Genomic DNA, 22,998 nt, shown 5'->3' on the forward strand with positions numbered 1-22,998 from the left:
CTGTTCAAATTTTACCAATTTTTCACTAAATAATGTTTTACTGCATACACTTTCAGGGGATTCTCTGCACATATCCACTCTTGTTTCCTTAGGATGAACTAATCTTATTTTAATAAAGTCCCATTCTTTTGGCATCCCAACACATTATCCTTCCACACTCCAGAGGTATACACAGTAGAGACCTATGCTTCAGGTGATCTTCAGATGGCACTCTGGGAAAAACCATTGGCCAACAGGTTGGCCTCAGATAACCAACCTTCCAGCCAAATATTCTCAGTTTCACTCAAAGCACATTATAAAAAACCTTATGTACGAAAATAACTAAAATACTAGGTGCTAGTGTTGTGCTTTCTAGAAGAAATTTAAAGGAGAAATCTGACTTAATGTTAGTAAAGGGACAGTGTGCTTCATCATTTTCCTAAGCAGTGTTACAAAAGATTTGCTGCCTCAATTTAGAACCCATTGGATAGCTGTGCTCATGCTCTCTCTCGGGCCCGAGCAAACCATTTAACCTGTGCTTCAAGATCCATGTAATAAGGTAATTCCCACCCACTTCCCATATTAAATAAATATCAGAAGGACCACACAGAGAGGGAAATCTCAAATGATAAAGTGCTGTGAAGACCTGCCTTGAAGAGGCTGTCTTAAACATCTCTCCTGCTCCCTTGTGCTACTTATTTCCTCATAGTTTTACTTCCTGGAAGGAGGTGAGAATTCAACAGAAACTGTCCAAATGTCATAGTTGCACAACAAGAAACTAATATTTTTTGCAAGATTCTTGCAGGCCAAATTGTTTCTTTCAGATCAAGTAAGAGGTTTGCGCCACTGTTCAGTTTTCATAAAATTGTTAAAAATTCATAAGCTAAAGTCCTAACACCTAACATATTTTTAAGTCATAACAACCTGTTTCCATTTCAAAAGGGGTAGTTGAGGCAAACAGACAAAATATTTGTCAAAGTTACAGACTGTAAATCAAGACCAGAACTGAGTTATTGTAAACCAGAGTTCACCAGCTTGGTTATCTGCCTCTTTGAAGCAGCAAGGAGGAGCAGGGAAAGATGAACATGTATAGCACAGAGGAGTTTCAGGGCCGTGAAAATATTCTATGTGACAATATAGGGGAGGATACACGTTGGTACACATTTGCTCCAACCCACAAAATGTCCAACACCAAGCAGGAACTCTAATACAAGCTATGGACTTTAAATGACAATGATGTGTCAATGCAGGTTAGTTGATGGTACCAAGTGTCCCACTTTGGTGGGGATGTTGACAATAGGGGGAGGCTGTGGATGTGTGTGGCAGAGGTATATGAGAAATCTCTGTATCCTCCTCTTACTTTTGCTGTGAACCTAAAACTTCTCTAAAAAATTCCGTCTTTTTTTTTTATTAAGATCTCTCTCTAGAAAGATAAAGGCTACAGACCCCTAGCCATAGAGCCCTGCTCCATTATTTCCACTGTCAGCATGAAAGTCCAACAGAGCCACAGAGCAGGGGACCTCTGCAGCTACAGGAAACAGGGAAAGAGCAATTCCCATCTGAGCATAGGGTAGGCTCTCCTTTTCCATCTGCCCTTTTTCAACAGACCTCACACTTTTCACAAAAGGAAGGCACACCTCTCCAGTGTAAAAACATCCATGACAACAAAGACACAGTGTGAGCTATTACTCTGAAGGAAAGCTCTTTAATGATAATCAAACACCAGACACTGTAGTGCTTCATTTCTTTCCCTGTCATGTCCAAGAGATATATTTTGCCCTTGTGGAATATTATACAATCAGATATATTATACAATTTAACAACCACACATCTTTCTTTCCTGGACCACAAAGAATTCATTTCATAGCCAAAGAGTTGGTTAAGTTAGAAAAAATGAGGACACAAATAAATATTAAATGCAAAAATTATTTTCAAAGAACTAAAAATGTGGATGTTCCTGACACTGATTCTTTTAAATATAATTGCAATGCTTTCCAAATTTTTCAAGTTATATACAGGAAAAACTCACAAACAAAAATATATGAGATTTAGTTTAGATTTAGTGTTCAGTATACAGTAATATAGTTATAATCTACTTTACCAAACATTTACTTGTGCAGTAATTTTTCCAGTGAAAGTCAATCCCTATCTTATAAAATATTTAATATTTTCTACCTTTCATTAACAGAACTATTTTATGCCAATATACTTCTGTGTCAATTTGAGTAGTATATACCTCTTTTATTAACTACGTAGGAAAACTTGGATCCTAGATATCTTCAGAAGTTCATGTAGTTATTTCTGAAAGCATGTCCATGATTCTTTTTAACTATTCCCAGAAGTCAAACACTAGAATTCAATACACATATTCCTACACTTTACCAGAAAAGCAGCATACTTTTTAACTGTAATTCTTACTTTACAATACCTCACAATTTTAGGTGCCTGTTAAATCATATTACTATAAATTAGTGAGAAACAGTATAGATTTGCCATGGTTTTATAACTTAATACAAAATATAATTAATTCTATTAAATTAACATCATTTTACACTCAACTAAACTGCTTTTAATAATGTCATATCATTTTTTCGCTGTTTTTAAAATTTTCCTAAAAATGCAAATTAGCACTTATTTGAAATTAAAAACTAAGAACTTTCTGATAGAAAGTAAAGATGATTTGACTAACAGTTTTGGTGAGAACTGCTGTGCTAAATGGATATGATAGATATTTTTCATTCACTGATTAGCCTAAATTTTCATCTCTAAGGTTTGACTAAAAGAAAATATATATATATATACTAAACATATTTACATAATATGTGTCTATTTAGAGCATGCATTGTCTAAAGTATTTTTAATTAATACTATTTTTGTTTTCACAACATCTGGATATTTCTATATTTCTCGGTTAAACAAGGTGCTTTTAGGTTAAAAAATAACAGGTGTTAACAGTTATTGATGAATCTTCATTTACTTGGTCTACTAGATTTACTTCTCAGCAAATAAGTTCGTACATGACAAGACAGCAAATCCTTAAGACACTGATCGGTTTCCAGTTTTTTGTTTTGAACACCTTTGAGAATGAAACTAATCACACTGTCAGCTTACAGGTCACTAAAAATAGTTTCTGACATTAGATCTTGATGTGAATGTTGGCGTAGACTTGAATTCAAAGCGGCAGTGCTATAACAAAATCCTTTAGTTGTATCTACCTACTCATAAGAACAAACTTCTCAACACTTATATATAAAAATGAAAAACAGGACCTGAATTGGTGTTTAACCCTGCTGAGCAGTAATATTGATCCAGATATATGAGCTAATTGTTTAAAGTCAAGCTAACTTCTGAAATACTATTCCAATACATTTTAACAATGATTCAATTGTATACTAATAATTTTAGTGATTATTCAGATAAACTTTAGTATTTAGAGCTTTGTGATCCCATAAAATTAAAGATAGAGTTAAAATTTCAATTTCATACATATTTTTGTTGCAGAGAATTTTGGTAAGTGACCACTAAATGATTCTCAAGCTTAAACATGCTATAGTAGGATAAGATTTTATGGGGAAATAAAATGTAAATATCAGTTCAAGAAGAAAATAAGCAGATAAAATTTTTCTCAAATAAGAGCTTGTTCATGTATTTTTAAATGGACAATGGAGAGTATTAAATCCCTTTGGTATCTGGACTGTGTTTTTAATGGATGCCTTTAAAAGATTTTTGTAAAAATTTTATCTTAAAATATCAGTTACCATAAATTCCCTCCTTCTCAACTGTACAAACATATGATACAAAATTTCAGATGTGAACTTATAAATGTGCAAGGAAGAGTCCTTTTTTTTTCTTTTTAACTCTTTGACTGGATACACAAGCCTAAGTCAGAAGACTTCCCGGAGTCAGTGCCCCACAGATCTTGGAACTTACCAGCACCGCCTCCTTGTTCAGGGAAACCATTTCACCAGAGCAACATCTCACAAAGCAGCATCCATCCCTTGTTATGTTCCTGACTCTAACAGTTTTGCTGGCTTTGTTACAACATAGTCTCCAGAATGAGTAAACCTATCCACTGACTGTTTAGAGTCGTCATCCAAAATAAAAAGAACAGCCTGGTTAGTGTCCTGGGAGTTGGCATTCTCCTCTGGTCCTTCATCCTGTTACCCCCTGTACACCTGAAGCATCCCTCCACCCTCCCTGGACTCCTACCAAAGGCCTTGAAACAGAAGCAGGTTAAGTTCATGGAGTGCACAGTGATTCGAACTGTGTCCAGTGCCAAGAACTGGCAGAGACAGTAGTTTAATGGCTTCAGATTCAGGCTGATTAAGTTTAAACCTCAGCTTTGCCCTTGCAGCTTATGTGAGCTTGGGCACTTTGCTTCACCTCTGAGCTTATTTTGCTGTCCATGAAATGGGGGTAATTTAGGTGATTATCAGTATTAAATCAGGAATTGCATATAAAAAACCTCTCAGAATAATGCCTAGGAATATTAAGTGTTCAATAAGCATCAGCTGTCCTTTGTTATGTTATTACACTTTCACCGATAAGTACCACTGTGCTGATTAGAAATAAAGTAGATAAAGCACCAGCCAGGGCCTGACATGGACATGGTAGTGCTTATGCTCTTACCACTTCTCTCTATCTGGATCAACATTCACTGTCCTGCATATGCCTTTCCAAGGAGAAACAGGATACCAAGTAGCCTGTCCTCTGATAATTCCACTACAGTAAGAGTAGTGATGGTCCAGTGGGTTAGAGATACCTGTTTCGTTCACCACTTTCTTTTAAAAACCACCTATCACACAAGATGAAGATGGAGGGGGAAAAAAGGAAAAAGAGAAAGCCTAGGGCTGTGGTATCAGACATGCGAATAAAAGAGAAGGCAAGACTTTGAGACCTGAACCTTCCCTAATAACTCACACTTTTCCACTGTCTGCCTAAATTTCCATTCTGCACAAGTCATCCTTAAGTACAGCAGCAAATGTGATCTGCTTCGTGGAGACAGAGGGGAAGATGCTAAGTCACCAATAATGTGATCTTCTCAAAAAAAAAAAAAAAAAGTGTGCTCCTGTCTCTAATTTCCCAGGCTTTTTTCCTCTGCATCTGCTCTTAAGTAGGTGACTACTATCTCAAAAACTCACTTGCTTAGGGGCCATCTTATTTTAAGAGAGAAAATACCCAAACATTTAAAGACAATATGCAGAGGTCTCCTCTCTCCCTTCCCTCTGGAGAGCACCTGAATGGCACCCACATGCCTTATAGGCAGCTGCCAGCTTCCACCAACACACTGCCACCCTGTACTCTGCCGTGGGAGTTGACCACTGGTCTTCCTTCCTGCACAGCTCCCTTACCAGCCCAGCCCTCTCTTACCTGTGTGTCTCTCAAGCTTCTTCATGAGCTCCTGTGAGCCAGCCCTCATCTTGGATACCTATGCCCTTAGTACCCAGCACAGCCAGCCCCTGCGGCCTCAACCCAGAGGCTATCCACAAGTCCTCTCCCACAGAAGGCATGCCTACTTCCTATGGCAGGAGGGCCTCATCCGGCCTCCTTTCACTCTGAGTCCTATATGATTATTTATTTTTTGAAAAGAAATGTAAACAACTCTTGACTCTTCTTCCAATCACTAAAGATTGCTCATCCCACCCCCCCCCCCCCCGGGCGCATGTTGAGTCTATAGAACTGAGTTGTGAAAGAATAATCTGGGAGTCCGAGGGTGGCCCGGAAGAGAACAAACGATATGTGTTCAGAAAGCCTCCATCCCAAGAGACAAGAAAAGGCAAACTTAATGGCAATTTCCCACGTACAAAGAGATAGAGAACCACCACCATGTGGCTGGTAGCTTTTTCATTTTCACTGAAAGTGGGGCTAGGAGGAGGGCTGCAGGGGCAGAAGGAGGAACACAGGTTAGCACCACAGGACGTCCTGACTCAGATGAAACCCTGAGAAACACCACCAACCAAGGGCATGTGACGGCAGCAGTGGCACACACGTGGCAACAACTTTAGCTAGAGAAAGCAGTTTTTATAATTAATAAATCTGATTCTCATGATCTTTTTAGACACTCAAAGTAGTTATTTCATTATCCATTTTACTCTCCTGGGACTTGAGTCACAATTAGGAGACCTGACCCAAATCACATGCCACCTGGGAGCAGACCTGAGCTTACAGCCCAAAGGCCCAGGCACTCCATCAACCTGCACAATGAACAGACCACCTCATGTTAGCCCCAGCAGCTCAGCAAGCTTTCCAAAATAAGTACTTATGTACCAGTTTGCATCTGTTGAAAATGATCATAATTTCATAAATGATTTTGGCAAAAAAATCTAAATCCATACTTTTTAAAATCACTGAAATATGCTAATATTCTCTTAATTCTAATTCAACTTTTACTAATGCACAGTTTATTTTGGTATAATTCTCCCCCAAAATATTGCAAAATAAACTAGTCAAGTAAGCAAAGTAGTCGGTCTGTTAAACTATAGACTATTTATTATATACCAAATGGTTCTTTCCCATGGCGACTATAAGTACACCGACTCACTGGATTGTTTTAAATCCTTCAAACATGGATCTGTATGCTTTCTTTACTTTTGTCCAACCTCAAAAGAAAATTCAGTTTATTCTGAAGAAGGTGATTAACATCAGTCTCCAAAGGCCTACCCATCTCCACCTTAAGTGAATGGTCTTAAATTATCGATGACCTTAGTCACATGTTGCCCTTCAGACCTCTGGCACACCCAGACAATAGATTTACAAAGGATTTTATACTGTTTACCTCAATCAGATATCCAGATGCTAAACAAAAGAATTTAAAAAACACAGTCCTATCTAGAGTATTTGAAACCACTTGGAAGACAGCTCTCCTCTGTGAAAAATATGGATAATGTCTCCAATCAGTTAATTTCATTCAAGTTACTTAGAAACTAAATACTCCTCTTTCTTATTTACTATATCAGAGGGCCTGTAAAATAATAGTAGCTACAGTGTACTGCTGGGCCAACTTTACAATTGCTTTAACATCAAAATGAGTAATTGTGCCAAACACTTAAGTATACTTAAAAATTATGGCATGAGCTCTGGACCCAACATCAGGAGACAATGGTTCTGCTCCCATGTGGCTTGTGATTTGGGTCAGGTCTTTGGGCTCCAAGAGGCACTAGAGGAACAGAGCATGTTGGGGTCCAGAAAGAGCTGTACCCACTATCTGAACAACATCTTAAAATGTGTTGGGGCCTCAGTTCATAAAACATGAAATGACAGTGCCTCTACTTTCACCTCAGAGGACTGCTTTGGTATTAAGTAACACATAAAGTGCCCAATGTGTAGAGGTCATGCAACACTCATATTTCCTTGTCCCTTGCTCCTGAAAAGCCAGAGCAAATAGAAGCAAGTTTATGAATTGGATTACAAATGGAAAAAACCTGGGGCTGGGGGAACCACATGCTATGAGGTTGAAGACAAAGGAAATGCCCAGGCAATGACTCAAAGTTATTCAGGGGTCACAGGGCTCTAACAACAATAACAGCAACTCTTACAGATGCGCTTCTGTGTTTTCCACAGGATGACCAAGCAGACAGACATCATCACTTCTTCACAGATGAAAAACCTCATATCACAAAGGCAATGTGACTTTCTTAGCTGATGAATGACACAGCTAGGATGAGAACTCAGGTCTAATCAGTCTGTAGTGATTGAAATAAGTGAAGGTGTTCAGAATACACCCAGAGACAAAACAGTTTGTGAAAATTTCTTTTTACACAGCCCATTATCATATTGGATCTCTGAAGTAAACCTATGAATCAGAATGTCATTAAATGACCCTATTTACAAAAAACTGAGTTCACAGAGGTTAAACAGCTTCCCTCTCAGATGCCAGAAAGTAGCAGGATGGACCCTTGAATGCAGATCTTTCAATCCTAAAATCCTTTTTCTCATGCTGCCAGTGATTTCCTAACTGTGTTCTGCAAAGCAGACATATCTCAGAGCACAGATACTGGGTCCTGGCAGAGCCCTGTGTGAGACACAATTCTCTACCCCTCCTTGAACACACTCTCTTTACAATGTGGCCCTATAGCCAACACACCAAGAGGTGAGGTCTATTTTCCTACCCTTGATTCTAGGCTGGTCCTATGACTGGCTTTGACCAGAAGAATAAGGTAAAAGTGCCAGTGTGTTCTTCCCAAACACAAACCAAGAGGCCCTGGCACATTTCTGCTCTTTGGAAACTCTTCCTGCTGGAGAATGAAAGACCACATGGAGAAAGTGCAGTTGTCCCACTCAAGGCCATCCTCAACCAGCATATAGCCAGCCAACCCCAAAATATCAAGAAAGTGCAGCCAAGATCAGCTGAGTAAAGACATATGCATGAAGTATACCAATTTCAGTGTAGACCAGTAGAGCCCCCACATGAAACATGAAAAATAGCAAATGATTCTTGTGTTAAGCCACCAAGTTTTTGGGTGGTTACACAGCAATAGCTAACCATTATACCTTGCTTCCCAATCTGGAGAGTCATTTATTTTAATCTGCCCACATAAAACTTTGTTTAACTGAAAGATTTTTATGGCTTTCCACCTATGTATAATTTGGTTAACCAAAAGATTTTAATGCTTTAAAAAATAAATTGGAGAACTACTGCACTAGGCTATAGTAACCTCCCTTCCATCTTCCTACTCCTGTGTTCTTCACTTTTAGTGAGCGAGGAATATGTTCCCTGATGTCATCAGGAAGTAACAGAAATGCATACACACAAACGCTGCATTTGGAACACTGGCTCCGATGTTAAGCTTTGGGGCTCATTTTTTTTCTGTCACTACCACCCAGTTGCAAAATATTTAATGTATTTATAATGATATATAAAACACAGCAAGAAAATTTTAAATGAGGTGAGAAAAGTGAAGAGTAGACTAAAAATCAGGCCAAGAAATGAAACCAGAAATGAGGTTCCATTGCATAGGTAGTCTCTCTGGGCACTATGTTGCTTTTTGCCCAGCCAGCATCCACTCTCTTCAACTGGTAAAAGAATCCATTTTTCAATGGAGAAACCTCCATTTCTCCACTCTTATTCCATGTGATTCATGTAGGCTGACCACACGCCTGGCCCAGTGAGTGGGTCAAGCAGAGATGAGTTAAAGTGGAAGCAGGTGATCCAAGCTGACTCAAGCCCAACAGCAGGCTTGGGGGAGAGAGAATCTCTCTTCCCACTGAGCTTTCCTGGAGGATTTGGCCTGTTAGCCCTTAGAAACATCACATTGCGAGAGAAAATGCCTAAAGAAGATGACTCAGAAGTCTGATGACTGCGTTGAGCCCCTGGAACCAGCCTTGCCCACCCACAGCCTTCTCCGTTGCAAAAGCCAACAATCCCCCGTTTGGTGAAGGCCAGCTCTGAAATTTTTCTGCTCAAACAAGTTCTACTACAGAACACACTTTTGAGTCTGGCTTTCTAATAGCCAACATAAAGAGGAAAACTTGATGGGTTATATAATTCGTTATGTCCACAAGAAGAAACTGAATGCACAGGAGAATCACACCTTTTCCTGGAACTAAGACCTAGAGAGAATCTCCCCAGAAGGTCGTTGTAAAGATTCAGTATCATGTACTAAAACATCACTCAATACCTCTCTAACAAACACAAGAGTCCATTTGACAATTTTACATAGATACACCTCCATACAGGTACATGGTATCAAATCAAAGCACAAATCTAGAAAAGGCAAGTATATACCCTGCTTGCATGGGGAAGAGAGATATCTTGTACCCTGGGCTCAGATGACCTGGCTTTGTCAGGAATGCAGACAGCTTTACCTCCCCAAAACTAAGTTTCCATGGATTCTGTCAGCCAAGCTTTATTTGTTGGAGAGCAGCAACAGGTTTGAGAATGTCATATCCTCCCAGTACCACACCTAGCACAAAATCAGTGCTCAATATATGGTTATCACTTACTACTTTCAATTCTAAGGCCCTGAAATAGGGGTTATCTATGTTGCCAATATTTAAGTAGAAAATCACAACCTAAATAGCCTACTTACGGCAGAGGCTTTGATGGCCCCTATGAACAGCAACTACATTCTCAAGGATTGAGGAAGAATGAATATATCTGTGCATATCTTAGCACAGAGGCAGCCTATGGCAAATGTGAGAGGCATCTAAAAAATCTTTCAGACAAGGTTTCAACACCCACTTCCTTTTAACAGTATCTGACACTCTCTCAGATTGGACCCAATGTTCTAGACATTTCTCCCATTCTCATCTATCAAAAATGACCCATTGATCTAGGTCTCAGTCTCTTAGACTGTGCTATCTGACCAAGTAATCTGAACTACAATGAAGATCCTCATACTTTATAAGTGATTGGAGAGACCTTATAGATCCTGGAATCTAATGTCTCCATTTTACAAGTGTGAAACCTGACATCTAAGGATGTCACCTTATCGAGTTGACAGCCAGTTTGGGATGTCATATGTAAGATGACTTAATGAGCCTCCTCTCCCAGAGATCACATTTCAACAAGCACCTCTCTTCTTTGGTTGAGCTGGTGGAAATTTCAAGTGCTTTAACAGACTGGTATACCCCTTTTGAGGTTTGTGAGTTTTTTAGGAACTACTACAATCAAAATGCCAAGCTCTGGCCCATGCTTATGGGGCCCCCTAAGACCAATTATTCTATAGTGTCCATGTTTCAATGAACATGAGATAAAGGAATAAGTTCTGGGGAATAATCTTTGCCCTATCATCTTATCTCATTGTCATCTATGAATGAGTAACCTCAAAATGCAGTTAATAGCTGCAAGTTTAAAGATTTTAAGTTATTTGTGTTCTGATTACTCTGAAATCTCTTTATTCTATTATTATACCCTAAATATTCCAAACTGATATCACACTTATGAGAGGTCACCAAGTTGAAAGACAGGTACAAAACAGCTAAGTCTCCATAATATGCCTTGTTTCATAATTCACTTTCTGTTCTGACACCAGAGAGCCTCTGCATCATAAAATAGTCTCCAATTATTGCTTGATACATAAAAATTCTTGTAATGATTTTCAGATGCTTTCTTAACACTAGTCAAAGATGTGATAAATTATCCAAAAGGCAGGGTTGTTGAGACATTGTTCATTTTCTACCACTAGTCTTTTAACTGTAATGAGCATCAAGATAACCTAAGACATTTCCTTACCAGTTTCTGAGGCCTCATTCCAGAGGGTCTGGCTCAGCAGGTCTGGGGGGCCAGGAATATGAATTTTTAACAAGAGCCTCAGGTAACCACAGTGCAGGTGTCCAACACGGCCTTCCAGGGCATCGGTTAGTGCTTGCTTTTCATGGTGCCAACTGTGAGGTGATCATTTTGCTATTTTCAGGGGGATTTTTCCTTTTAAAACATACTATTGGCCATATGTTTATAACACATATATATGTATGTATGCATGTATATGTATGTGTGTGTTTAAGTAGGTCTCTATACACAAATAACCATATCTACATACACTTTACTCATACAACTTCCAGGCACTACAACTATCAAAGACTGGGCCAAGAAAAGGACTGATTGGTTTGAACCACATGAAACATCAGTATTCAATGCCTTCTGGATGATAAAAGCAGCAAGTTCATATGGTGAAGCCTACAGTGGAGAGACAATGGGCATGGATCAGGACTGACTGATTCTCTCCGGTCCTCATAATAACCATACATAGCCCTGTTACCTCAAGAGGCCTCCTAATATCACACATTGGTCCTCTCATTTAGTCCTTATAGTAATCCTGCAAGGTATTTTTCCAGGCAGAAAAAACTGAGGCTGAGAAAAATTAATATGCCTAAGGCCACACAGCTATTCAGTGGTAGAAACGGAATTCAAAATCAGCAACTGATCTGCCAGGGAGCCTCTGCCCTTCTTTGCCCATCTCCTGGGCAGCCAATAGCTGAGATCAGGGCCTCAACACTTCCACCAGTCCACCTCACTGGTCCTCTGTGATGAGGCAGCCCTACTCCAAACCTTCCGAGGGTCAGTAATACACGTGTCCCACAGCAGGTCCCTGCCAGCTGAGCAGGGCTAGAAAAAAAGAGGGGCTCTCTGAAAAGCCACATAAATGAAATGGTAAATGACAGAGAACATAGGGCAAGAACCCCCATAACTCACACACATGACGTAATGCCAATGGATGACAACTGAGGAGATTTTACACCATATTCAGTGACCTAGATTTTAACAGGCAAGCAAGTAGGGAACACACCTTCTGAGACTGTTGTTGGTCAAAGTGGCCTGTTTTCATTAAGTTTTATCACCTGAGAGCATACCACACTGAATGAAAGAGGAATGACAGCATGCCTGCCATACTAAAGATGAGCTGAATGTTAACGTGACAAAGCATGAGCTCTGACTAGCTATGATTAATTTCAACTATATCAGAAATAAAACAGCAGAGGTATTATTTATTAGTCTCTGCTATGGAACCTTCTTCCTGGTGATACCCTGGTTCTTTTAATATACCAGAAACTAAAATCAAATCCCCCTATAGTCATGATAAATCTACTGCATAGTAAATTTCATTTTTTAATGATCTATATTACAGCAAAATTCTGCTTTATAGCAATAACTGATAAATTTTTATTTTACATGATGAAATTATAGGCTTACTTTTACATATCTAAGTAACAAAAGGTAATACTTTTTCCTTTATATTTAGCAACTGAATCTCTACATGCCTACACATTGCTAAGGGTACGAAGCACAAAACCCATGGCCTAGCCTATTGTTAAAATTATTCCAAATGCTTAAAAAAGTCAAAACTGATGGAAAGAAAGAAAAAAAAATTACCAGCAGTAAGCATAAGCAATTTGGTATTTTCTCTCCCAAGAGAACTTCATTTATTTTTTTATTTATTCATACAACAAATATATTTTGAGTTATTGATACATGCTAAACATTATTCAGTAATTTGATTTTGATTTTATATACCATAGATATTTATTTTGAAAGGAACGCTTTAGGCCATGTCATAATTTTGTATCTCGAAAGAACACAAGCCAATTTCAAGCATGTGGTTATGACATATTCTAAAGTACCTCCAACCACTCCAACCAAGAAGAGAGATCAAATAGGATCCCTCAAAAATGGGCTGTAAAAAGGGTATGATCCAGCTCCCTCTCACCTGCTATGGGGAGTCCATCTGTGGACCTGTTCTTATTGTACAGCTGGAAGACAGGAGAAGTAATGGGGCCTCTGAACTTGCCAGTAACCCAAAGTAAAAAAAAATATCCTTTTCACTGTATGTGATAAAATCTGTTTCTGCATATTGAATAGGAAAGGGAGATGAAAATGAATATTCACCCATCTGAAAACAAACCAACACTCTATAAGCTTTTAAACTTTGTAACCCATAAAAAGTAAATGCTTTGCCTCTGCTTAGACTGCTGTATTTTGAAATAAAATCATTCTGTAAAATGATGGCTTTTTCCTCCAAGGGAGATTCTGAAAATGTACCCATTTTGACAAATCTCTGACAACTGCTTTTGTTCACTTCCTCCTGAACTTCTGCGATCACTGCTCTTGGGCCTGCGAGGTCAAGTTCCTTCTCTATTTGCCCCAGTCCTAAGGTATGTGACACAACCTTCTCTCAGATCCCCCACCCTCTTCCTGCTTCCAACACTTAACACTTCAAATAAAAAGTTTTTAATGACTCATTAGTCTTCTGAGTTTTAAGCAGCAAAATTAACTAAATCAGATTTTCATGCAAATTTTAATGACTCCCTGAGTAATAAACCTAAGCTGACAATGCCCTTGCAGATGTAAGTAGGATGTTCTACACCTATACACGGCCACCATCGCCTCTACTTTTTCTGGTCAACTACAGAAAAGCCTGATGGAGGAGGCCCCAAAGGCTAACGTGAACTCTTACTTAGTTGGCAAATGGATACCACTGCTTCTAGTTCCACTGCTATATATAGAACAGCAGCAAAGTCTGATACTGCAAAAAAAAAAAAGCCAAACAAGAAAAACTATTATACACAAGTGTAATGTTGTCTTTCGGTCAGTACTGAACTTCAACAAACTAAAGAGCAACCAGGACTAGTGGAACCACAACTTCCACTAAAGGATGTCATTTTACAAGAAAGAGTTAGAGACACAGGTATGTGCAGATGAAAGTCCACTACACAGCCAGTCCGCCATCCAGCTGTGAATGAGTGAGTCCAGGAAGCCTTCCTTGGATGAGGCTGGGCCTTTCCTGGCCCAGATAGGCGGGTTTAGGGAAGCAGCTACACCTAGTGATCAACTGCAGATCGCAGCAGGAGGAGCAGGAAGCAGGCCAGCCTGCCGTGTGGAAAGCATTCTGCTACCAATTCTCTGAAAGTCTGGTGACAGTGTTTTCAAGAAAAACCTGATAATGATATTGCAATCGTTTTTATTTACCTGGAGTGTTAAGTGACAGAGATACAATGATTGTCTCTTGCAGATAACAGAAATATGAGACTCTATTTTAGGATACACATTGTCTGTACTTTAAAGAGATGTATAACGAACACCTTTTATTCTCTATTTGGAAGTAGAGTTCATTTCTAAAGGCAAAGTTTCACACTTCCACATTAAAATTTCAACTTTATATTCATTTCCAGTTCTCACCTAAAAAGGTCCTTGTTTCTTTCCATTCCAGAGACTTTTGGAAGTTTTAACAGATAGACAAGTTTTCAAAGCAGGGCAACTATGTGGGAACTACTCTTACCTTTGCCCATCACCCCCCCAAAGCTACACCACCCATCAAGGGGTCCTACAAACATAAGTACTCAAATAAATATCTACTTGAATTAAAGGCATTATTTCAATAGGCACATTGGGCTATGCCAATGTGTACCTTCAAGCCAACAAGTACCTTCTATACACAATATCAGCCCAAAGAGATCTCCAGTGGCTACTCATTACTGCAAAATTTAATTAAAACTTTACATTGTTTTAAGTGAAATTATAGAAAACTTTTTCATTTAAGTTTTACAACTGGCTGGATCCAATATCTTCCCCAGATAAGACTATTATTTGAAATGTCACGCTGGCGGTTTCCCCTAACAGGCTGAGAGTCCTAGCACAATCACATCAGCCTGTTCATAATTTCGGCAGTGTTTATCACTGTTAAGTGCATGCTGTGCATTATATTTTTACCTCTGGTTTTCTTTCAGCTCTTGTCAAGGGAGGCTGATCAGGCAGGATGAGAAGCCCAGTTCTTTGGGAAAGGTAGTTCTCACCCTCTGTCAAGCATCAGAATCCCTCTCATCCTCCTGGCTTTCTAATTCAGTAGGTCTGGGCAGCCAGAGAGGCTGATGTTGAACAACTTCGCAAGTGACCCTGAGGCTGCCAGTCCAGTGATAACGCTTGCAAACTACTCTTCTAGAATGTTTGTCAAAATGTGGCCACAAACTAGGATCGCCTAGGGATGCCGTGGGACCCTCCAGGATCTTCTACTTCAGAATCACCAGGGTTCGGCCCTAGAAATCAACATTGGGAAGGACAACTCCAGGTGCTTCGTGCGCACACTAGGTTTTGAACCATCACCACTGGCTCAATACCCCCAAGCCCTCCCCAAGGCCACCTAAAGCCACTGAGGTGCAGAATGTCAGTGTGGTTTAACTGCACTCTGGGCACCAGGGTGATGACCCACCCACGTCCCATAACTTCCATCCCCAACCGCAGGGACACTGGAAGAGCAGACACCCTCCTCCACTAGGGTCTCTAGAACCTAAGATGCTTACGCCTGAGGCATAACCCTTTCTTCTCAGGCCTGTTTTTTTTTTTTATTTTTCTCTCATACACTCCCACCCCTTAATTATGTCCTGGCCTTGCCAGCCACCCCACCAACAGCAAGGGCATTTCATGCAGACTTGAAGGCTGATGACTAAAACTCTCCTATTCCCCACCCAATACCAGCCCTACTTACTTTTCTCTGATGAGTTTTTTGGAGCTACAGTGTAAAATCAGGCTTTCTGATGGCTAAACTGAAAACCGCTGCAGTATTTTAGGAACAGAAGAACCTAAGAAATGCCCTTCTATGATAGGAGGTTATTACTATTTTGTATCCCTTTTTAATTTTTCATAAGTGAGTTTGAAAAACATCAGTAAGTAAAACTTATCTTACTTACAAAATAAGATTATTAATGTGTTGTATTCAAAAACATAAGCACACCAAGAAAGTTTGTGGGAAGGTTGGTTTCCAAAGAGAAGAATCTTTGAATTAAACTAAAAAGCACAGAAGACACCACACTTAAGAAAAATGTTACACTGTTGAAAAATATGTAACTACTTACTAAAATGTCTGACCCCCTAACTGAAAATGATGTCTCAGTGTCCTTAAGATAATATACTTATTCTAGAAAACTTAATAAAATCTAAAACAAAAAGTGAAAGGAAACAATACTCAATCCACAACATAGTTCCTCTGTCAAAATAGAGACATACAGCTTATTATTTCCCAGAATGTATTACAATTGTTATGGAACTATAAGAAATATAAAAAAAGCCATCAACCATTATAGAATTGTCAAGCAATACTTAAATTCTAAAACCAACTTTTCCCAAAACTAATGGTGCTTCATTCATATAGGGTTTATCTGAAGACATAAATCAGATTACTTATTCATTAAGGAAAGTTCATTTAGAATTACTCAAGTTATATATACACAGATCCATATATATTACTATCTGTAACCTAACTTGTAAAATAACCCTTTGAAAACATGACACTAAAACCTGTAATTTTCCAGATCAGAACAATCTATTATACTCAAGCAGTACTTCTTTACATACACACAACACTAAAAATGTCATAGCAACTTCTTGGCATATTTCTTTCATGCTCACTGATTTAAATTTGAAGTATTTTCATCATGTCATTTATTAGTCTACTTAAAGCACTATAAAAATATAAAATGTCGGGGACTTGGTGATAGGGGGAGTCTAGTAAACATAATGTTCCTTATGTAATTGTAGATTAATAATACAAAATTTAAAAATATATATATATACACATCTATAAAATGTCATGCCTATAGTTTCTGAAAGGAAAAAAAATCAAACTGGTAAACAAATCTATTTCCACTCTTTGTAAAGGGTATCTTAAAATTCTGTATTTTGAAATAATTTTAGACTTACAGAAGAGTTGCAAAACTAGTAAAACGATTTCAAGCACAAGCTTTACCTGCGTCCCTCTAATGTTTACATCTGACATAACAGGAGCAGAATTACCAAAACTAGGAACTTTGGTACTATTCCATTAACTAAACCAGACTTTATTCAGATTTCGGCTATTTCCCACAGATGTCTTTAAAAGAGTATTTTTAAAAGTAAATTTATCCACAAGAGATCCAAATTCACAGGATTATGTTAAGGTTTCATTTATTTCAAATACTGTAGTGGAACGGCCAAATTTATATTTTTATTTCTGCAAACCAAAGTTTGCTTGACATAACACATCAACTCCATTATAACATAAAACTACACACTTCGTTGTATACTTTATATTACAACTTGGCTTTTAAGAAATTGGATCAAAGAGGAATGACTTGCCAACTATTTGCTTCTCACTATGGAAAAGAGAATTTCAAGCAAAAGCATAGTGATTTGTCTTTCTTCCTCAAGTCTTTCTTGTATACCATTTTACAAACATTTATAATGGTCATTAAAAGCCTAGAAGACAGAAAGGGACTCTCCAATATTTTGTCTAAGAAATCAGAAATTACAATTTTCAAATGAAATGTTTATAGTAATAAAGTCCTCATGAGCTAAAACCTAATTTTTCTTTTTTTCTTCTAATAAGTTTAGCACTCTATTTCTGATGATTTCTGATGTTTGGCATTCAAATTACCTCTAGTCCACATCCAGAAATGATTAGCTAACAATCATGTAAATTTCAAACCCATCTCCAAAGAGGACATGAGCTGGAGAGCACTGCAGAAGGTGAAGAGCAATGGACACCAGTGTATAAATCTTAATTACACACACACATGCACACAAATTCACTGATTACATAAAACCTCATGATTTAGTTTACTTGGTGGCCTAAAGAGAACCCCTTAGGGAACATGTTAATTTCAAATGAAGGGAAAATTCAAACCAAGTCTAACTTCTAACAATCTCCCCTCTTCCTCTGTGTCTCCTCAGTTAATTCACATATAATTTGAATGTTTGCAAATAACCAGACTTCACATTAGCAATTATTCAACAAATAGTGAGTGCCTATTAGGTCTAAGGCTCTATGCTAGATGATTTATGGAGAACCAAGAAGGAAAAAAAGACCTGACTTTCCCCACAAGGAGCTTACAATCTAGCTCTATTTCTAAAATTGATCCCCACACATCAGGTGAAAAGTAGCAAATTATTATAATTTCCAGAAGAATCATGTAAAGAAAGAAGTGTCAGCAACACTCATAACATGAGAATTAACTCTCCCAACATGCAAAAGAAGTAATTCTTCTACAGCTTTAAGTGCCTCACACTTGTACTACTTAAAATGCATAGTGGAGGGAAAAAACGTAATGGTCTGCGACATATCTGGTCCTTGCACACACAAAATTTGCCAACTTCAAATTTCAGAATTTCAACATTTCTACGCAATCTCTGGGATACTGCCCTTCACTTCTCTTTTACCCATTAACACACTAGGATAACTCTGGCTTTACAAACAAAAAGAAAACACACTCCAAGTAATGGTGTGACAGTAAACAAATAGAATGATATACTTTCTCTGAAAGAGAAATCTGTATAAATTTGAGTCAAAGTCTCTTTGAGTTTGACTAATAATTTAAACCAGCCTAACAATGACACAGGACAGTACTACCTAGGCTGAAATGCTATTTAATGATAGGGACGGATGGCTGAAATAAACTACATGAATATTTGTTTCCATCCCCTTGTTCACAACTTAAAATCTATTTTGATACAGCTTAACTTTAAACAAATCCCAGGCAGGGAGTTACGAATCTTAATACAGAAAAAACCACCACTAATGCCCTCATATTTGGCTTCCAACACTAATGAGTTACAAGGCTCTAAAACTGGCAAGTCTACTCCATAATTCACTAATAAGAAAGAACGCAGGCCAAAATGTGTATCAGTTTTATATCAGAGAGCAGTATATTATTTGGATGAGGTCTCTGGAGCACGTGAAATTACCAGGCAGTTAAGGAAATATTAAACTTAGGAAAAGGGTATTTCTCTATTGAAGTTGACAGGTTGTATTTCACAGCACAGAGTAATCAGCCAACTACAATCTCATCTTCATCTCTACGGCCAACTGTGGGCAAACGTCCTGCAGTTCAGCCACACAGGAAACACAGCCTTCTGTGCCTGTGTGTACCTAGGGCTCCAAGTCAGAAAAATTATTGTGTCCACAGGCTAGAAAGCCAATGTCTCCAATGTTTAAAATACATGTTTTACTGTCAGTGAAAATCTTCATCAAATTTTTTTTTAAGTCCAATTTACTCATTCCTCTCGAATGAACATAGAAATCTATTATGCAATTCAAGTTTAAGGCCAAATAGTGGGCTTTTATTAAATTAAAAACAAGCCCAGTTGCCACCATTTCATATGGACCTTAGGGAAACTAACACGAGCGAGAAAGAAGTGCAGATATGCAAGCTTTTCCTGTCCTCCTACGTGTGGTCCAGGTACTGACCGCTGCCTGGAGGAACCCCGTAACACCCTGCGGGGTTGGGTAAGCCACACGCCTGAACCCCAGCTTGTGCTCACAGGTGCCCCGAACGCCCCCGGCGCGCTAGCCGACACACACGAGCGCGCACACGGCCAGTCCCTTTGCTTCCCACCTGGGACCCCCCGGCCGGCCGCCGGCGGGACCGGGTTAACAAGTTGCCACTGGTCGCGGCGCTCCGCGGAAGCCCGAGGGTGAGTGGGGAAGCCCGTAGAGCGCAGGGCCGCGTTGGCCTGGGCCTGGCCGCTCCTTCCGAGACCGCCGGGTCCTCTCGCGGGGCCCGACAAGAAACGCCCGCTTCGGCTCTCCCGAACTGCCGCGCAGCCGCCGGGACGAACCGAGGTCACTGGCCGCGAGGGACTGGGGGAGGCGGCCGGCAGGCCAGGGCGCCGCGCGGTCGCCGCCGCCGGAGATGCTGCCTGGTCCGGACATCCGCGGCGGGCACACCCAGGCTCCGGCTACCGGCCCGGCCGCTGCTCGGGCCGAAGGAACCGCGCAGCGCCCACGCCCGGCGGCCAGCGGCTGCAGCTCCGAACTTCAAGCAAAGTTTTCTGCTCTCTTCTTGGAGCCGGCCGGGAGCTCGAAGGGCAGCTGTCCGCCCGAACGCGAGCCCGGGCCGCGGAGGAGCGGGAACCGAGATGCGGACCCCGGCTTCAGAGCTAGTGCTCGGGGCTCGCCCGCCAAAGTGGTCTGTGCCCGCCATCCCGCCGGCCCCTCGCCCGGCGCTGCTAACGGCCGCGCCCCCTCTCCTGACCCGCTGCCCGCCTCGGGCTCTCCCACGCGAGAGCTGCCGGCGTCCCGGGACGCGGGCCCGCGCGACCCGTCGGAGGCAGAAATGGTCCCGCTTACCTGAAAACGTCTGCCCGGCTGCAGTTAGCAAAAGTCCAGCCAAAGTCGCCAGGCAAGTCCCAAGTCTCCTCATGGTGCCGAGTGCGTGCCGGGCCGCTCCCAGGCGGCGGTGGGTGGGCGCGCGAGGGCGCAGGGCGGACGGGAGCTTTGCTCTCAAGGCAGGGAGAAGAGAAAGGTAAACAGCCGAACCCAGAGCCGGACTCCAAAAGTGCCAACAGTTGCAGAAGTCCGAACTCCGGCAGCTCCCGGGTCCGGGGGAGAGTCCCGGGTCCTCCTCCCCTGCCTCTGGCCCCACTCGGCGTCCGGCGCGGCTGCGGGAGGCAGCGGGGTGCGCGCCCGCGTAGCCAAAATCCGCCCTCCGTTCCGGCGGCTGCACCCGCGCCGCTCTCCTTCTCTTGCTCGGGACCGAGCCGCCAGCGCCGCCGTGGCCGTGGTCGCGCGCGTCCTGCCCGCCGCCTCTTCGCCGGCAGCCGCGAGCCCTGTCCCCGGGCGGCGGTGCGCCGATGGCCGAGCCCGCGCCGGCTCAGCGCGGGCTCTTGCTCGCGGACTGACTGGCGATGCCCCGCAGGCCGGCTGAAAGGAGCGCCCACGTCACGGCCGCCCGGGCCGCCGCGGCCCGCTAGAGGGCGTGAGCGCCCAGCCCCGCCGGCCCGCGCCCGGGCGCTCGGGGGCCGCGGCGCCTCCGGGAAGGAACTCGCTGGGGGCGGCCGCTGCCGCCGACGCCAGTGGGGCGTCACCCGCGCGAGCAGGGCGGCGACGCGTTTTCCCACCCTTCACCCCCGCCCCAGCCGTGTCTTCTGTTATGCGCTGGCTTCCAGGCGGCGACTGTGCGAGGGGCTGCGCCTCAGCCAGAAGTTTGTCCCGGGTCACGAGCCGCTAGTAGTTTGAGAGCGCAGCGGGCGGGACCAGCGGCCTGCGGCCCCGCGGGCACGGCGAGGCAGCTCCTGCCCCGCCGCCCGCGCCGGACGGCAGTGTCACCCGGCGTGGCCGGCTGCGCTCCAGAGTCGCAGGGCCGCACTTGCCGGCGGCTCCGGGAAAGGCGAACCCGGAGATCAGGGAGGCTGCGGAGGGCTGCGGGCTTCTCCGTGCCGCCGGCGGAGCGAAGTTGCTGGTCGCCCGGGAAAGAAGCGGGAGGCGCGAGCGCCGCGCCCTTGCAGCCAGCCAGCCTCGCGGGACAGGCACGCTACTCTTCCCGGAGCCCCCGCGCTCTGCCGCCTTGCTGTGCCTCCGCCTCCCGGGTGGGCCGGAGCTAGCCTCGGGCAGGGCAGCGAAGGCAGCGGTCACACTCCAGGAAGGGTTCGGACGGAACTTGTGATTTCTGTAGCTGCTACAAAGTGCTGGGAAACGGGTGGGTAATGAATCAAATAATGTCTTGAAATATTTAAATTACCATTTTAGGTCTGGGATGACTATTTTATTAATTTAAAAGCTTCCAGTCCTTCGGTAAAGAGGATCATTTTGTAAAATTTTAAGAGAAAGTGAGCCTGTACTTCCCCCAGAACAAGCACATTTTTGAGCCAGGGCCTAAGTGAACCCAACAGAAGCCCTGGGAAGACGTTAAATCAGAAAGCAAAGTAACTGTAAGTAACGTGGTGTTCTAGCACGGGCCCTGACACGGGAAGAAGGCGAACCCCTGAAGCAGGTGTGCCCTTCAGCTCTCCTGCACGGCGTCCACCTGGTGCTGATTAGGGCCCAGAAAGTAGACTGATCCCACACTCATCATCACCTGTCTCCACTAGACCCCCAGAACAAACCAACAAGGGTATGGTTGACAAAGATAACAGCTGTCACCTCCCCAGGGCAAATTTAAGGACTAGAGGACTTTTGCCTTTAGTGTCCCAACAAACAGCTCCTCTTTCTTCAGGAATTCCACTTACTAGATCCTTATCAGAAGTGCTCTTTAAAAGACTGTATTAATCATTAACTTCTTAATAATCTTACATCATTCTGCTATTTCTCCCAGATAGATACTTGTTGAGCCTTATCTTTAATTGCAGAGTGAACATTCGAAGTATCAGAGAGGAAGGGGAGTCACATACCTAACTAAATAAGATCAGTCAGTGAGGATGGTCCTATCTGCAGTCTGGGCTTTCCCTTTTGTTGAGGTCATGTGTGCCCTACAGTGGAGCCCAGATTTGTTTTTTCTAATGGTACTGTGCTTTCCAGTGGAGCTTTTATGCTAGTAGACACGGAGGATCCAGATAAGGAGGTCAAAGTCTACCTAGTCACTTTCCTTCTGAGTAACTCATTTAAATTGGGTGAAGAAGTTAATAATAAGGGTAGGATTTCATTTGCAAAGTATGTTAATTCTTTCAGCAAATATCTGTTTAAGCCATACTATACGCCAGGCATTATGCTATGTGCTAGAGGTTGCCCTAGTAGGCTGGGCTCCCCCATAAACAGACCTGGAGGTAAGGATTTAAGTGCAAGTGGTTTTAATTGGGGAAGTCCCAGAAAGCAGTACAAGAGGAATGGGAAAGTGAGACGG

The 22,998-nt window shown here is 42.0% G+C and overlaps 1 protein-coding gene across 7 annotated transcripts in view; it reads right to left on the reverse strand.

Moving 5' to 3' along the window:
- PTPRM (protein tyrosine phosphatase receptor type M) overlaps nt 1-20,724 on the reverse strand; it is an 895,627-nt gene extending 874,903 nt beyond the window's left edge. For all 7 annotated transcript variants that reach the window (XM_036880717.2, XM_057504052.1, XM_057504051.1 and 4 more), the window contains exon 1: nt 20,511-20,724. In XM_036880717.2, coding sequence (XP_036736612.2) covers nt 20,511-20,583 — 73 coding nt within the window. In that variant the 5' untranslated portion in view covers nt 20,584-20,724. The remainder of the gene's footprint in view (nt 1-20,510) is intronic.
- Nucleotides 20,725-22,998: the final 2,274 nt, after the last annotated feature.

The sequence above is a fragment of the Manis pentadactyla genome, chromosome 6, assembly GCF_030020395.1.
Source record: "Manis pentadactyla isolate mManPen7 chromosome 6, mManPen7.hap1, whole genome shotgun sequence".
Classification (NCBI taxonomy): Eukaryota; Metazoa; Chordata; class Mammalia; order Pholidota; family Manidae; genus Manis; species Manis pentadactyla.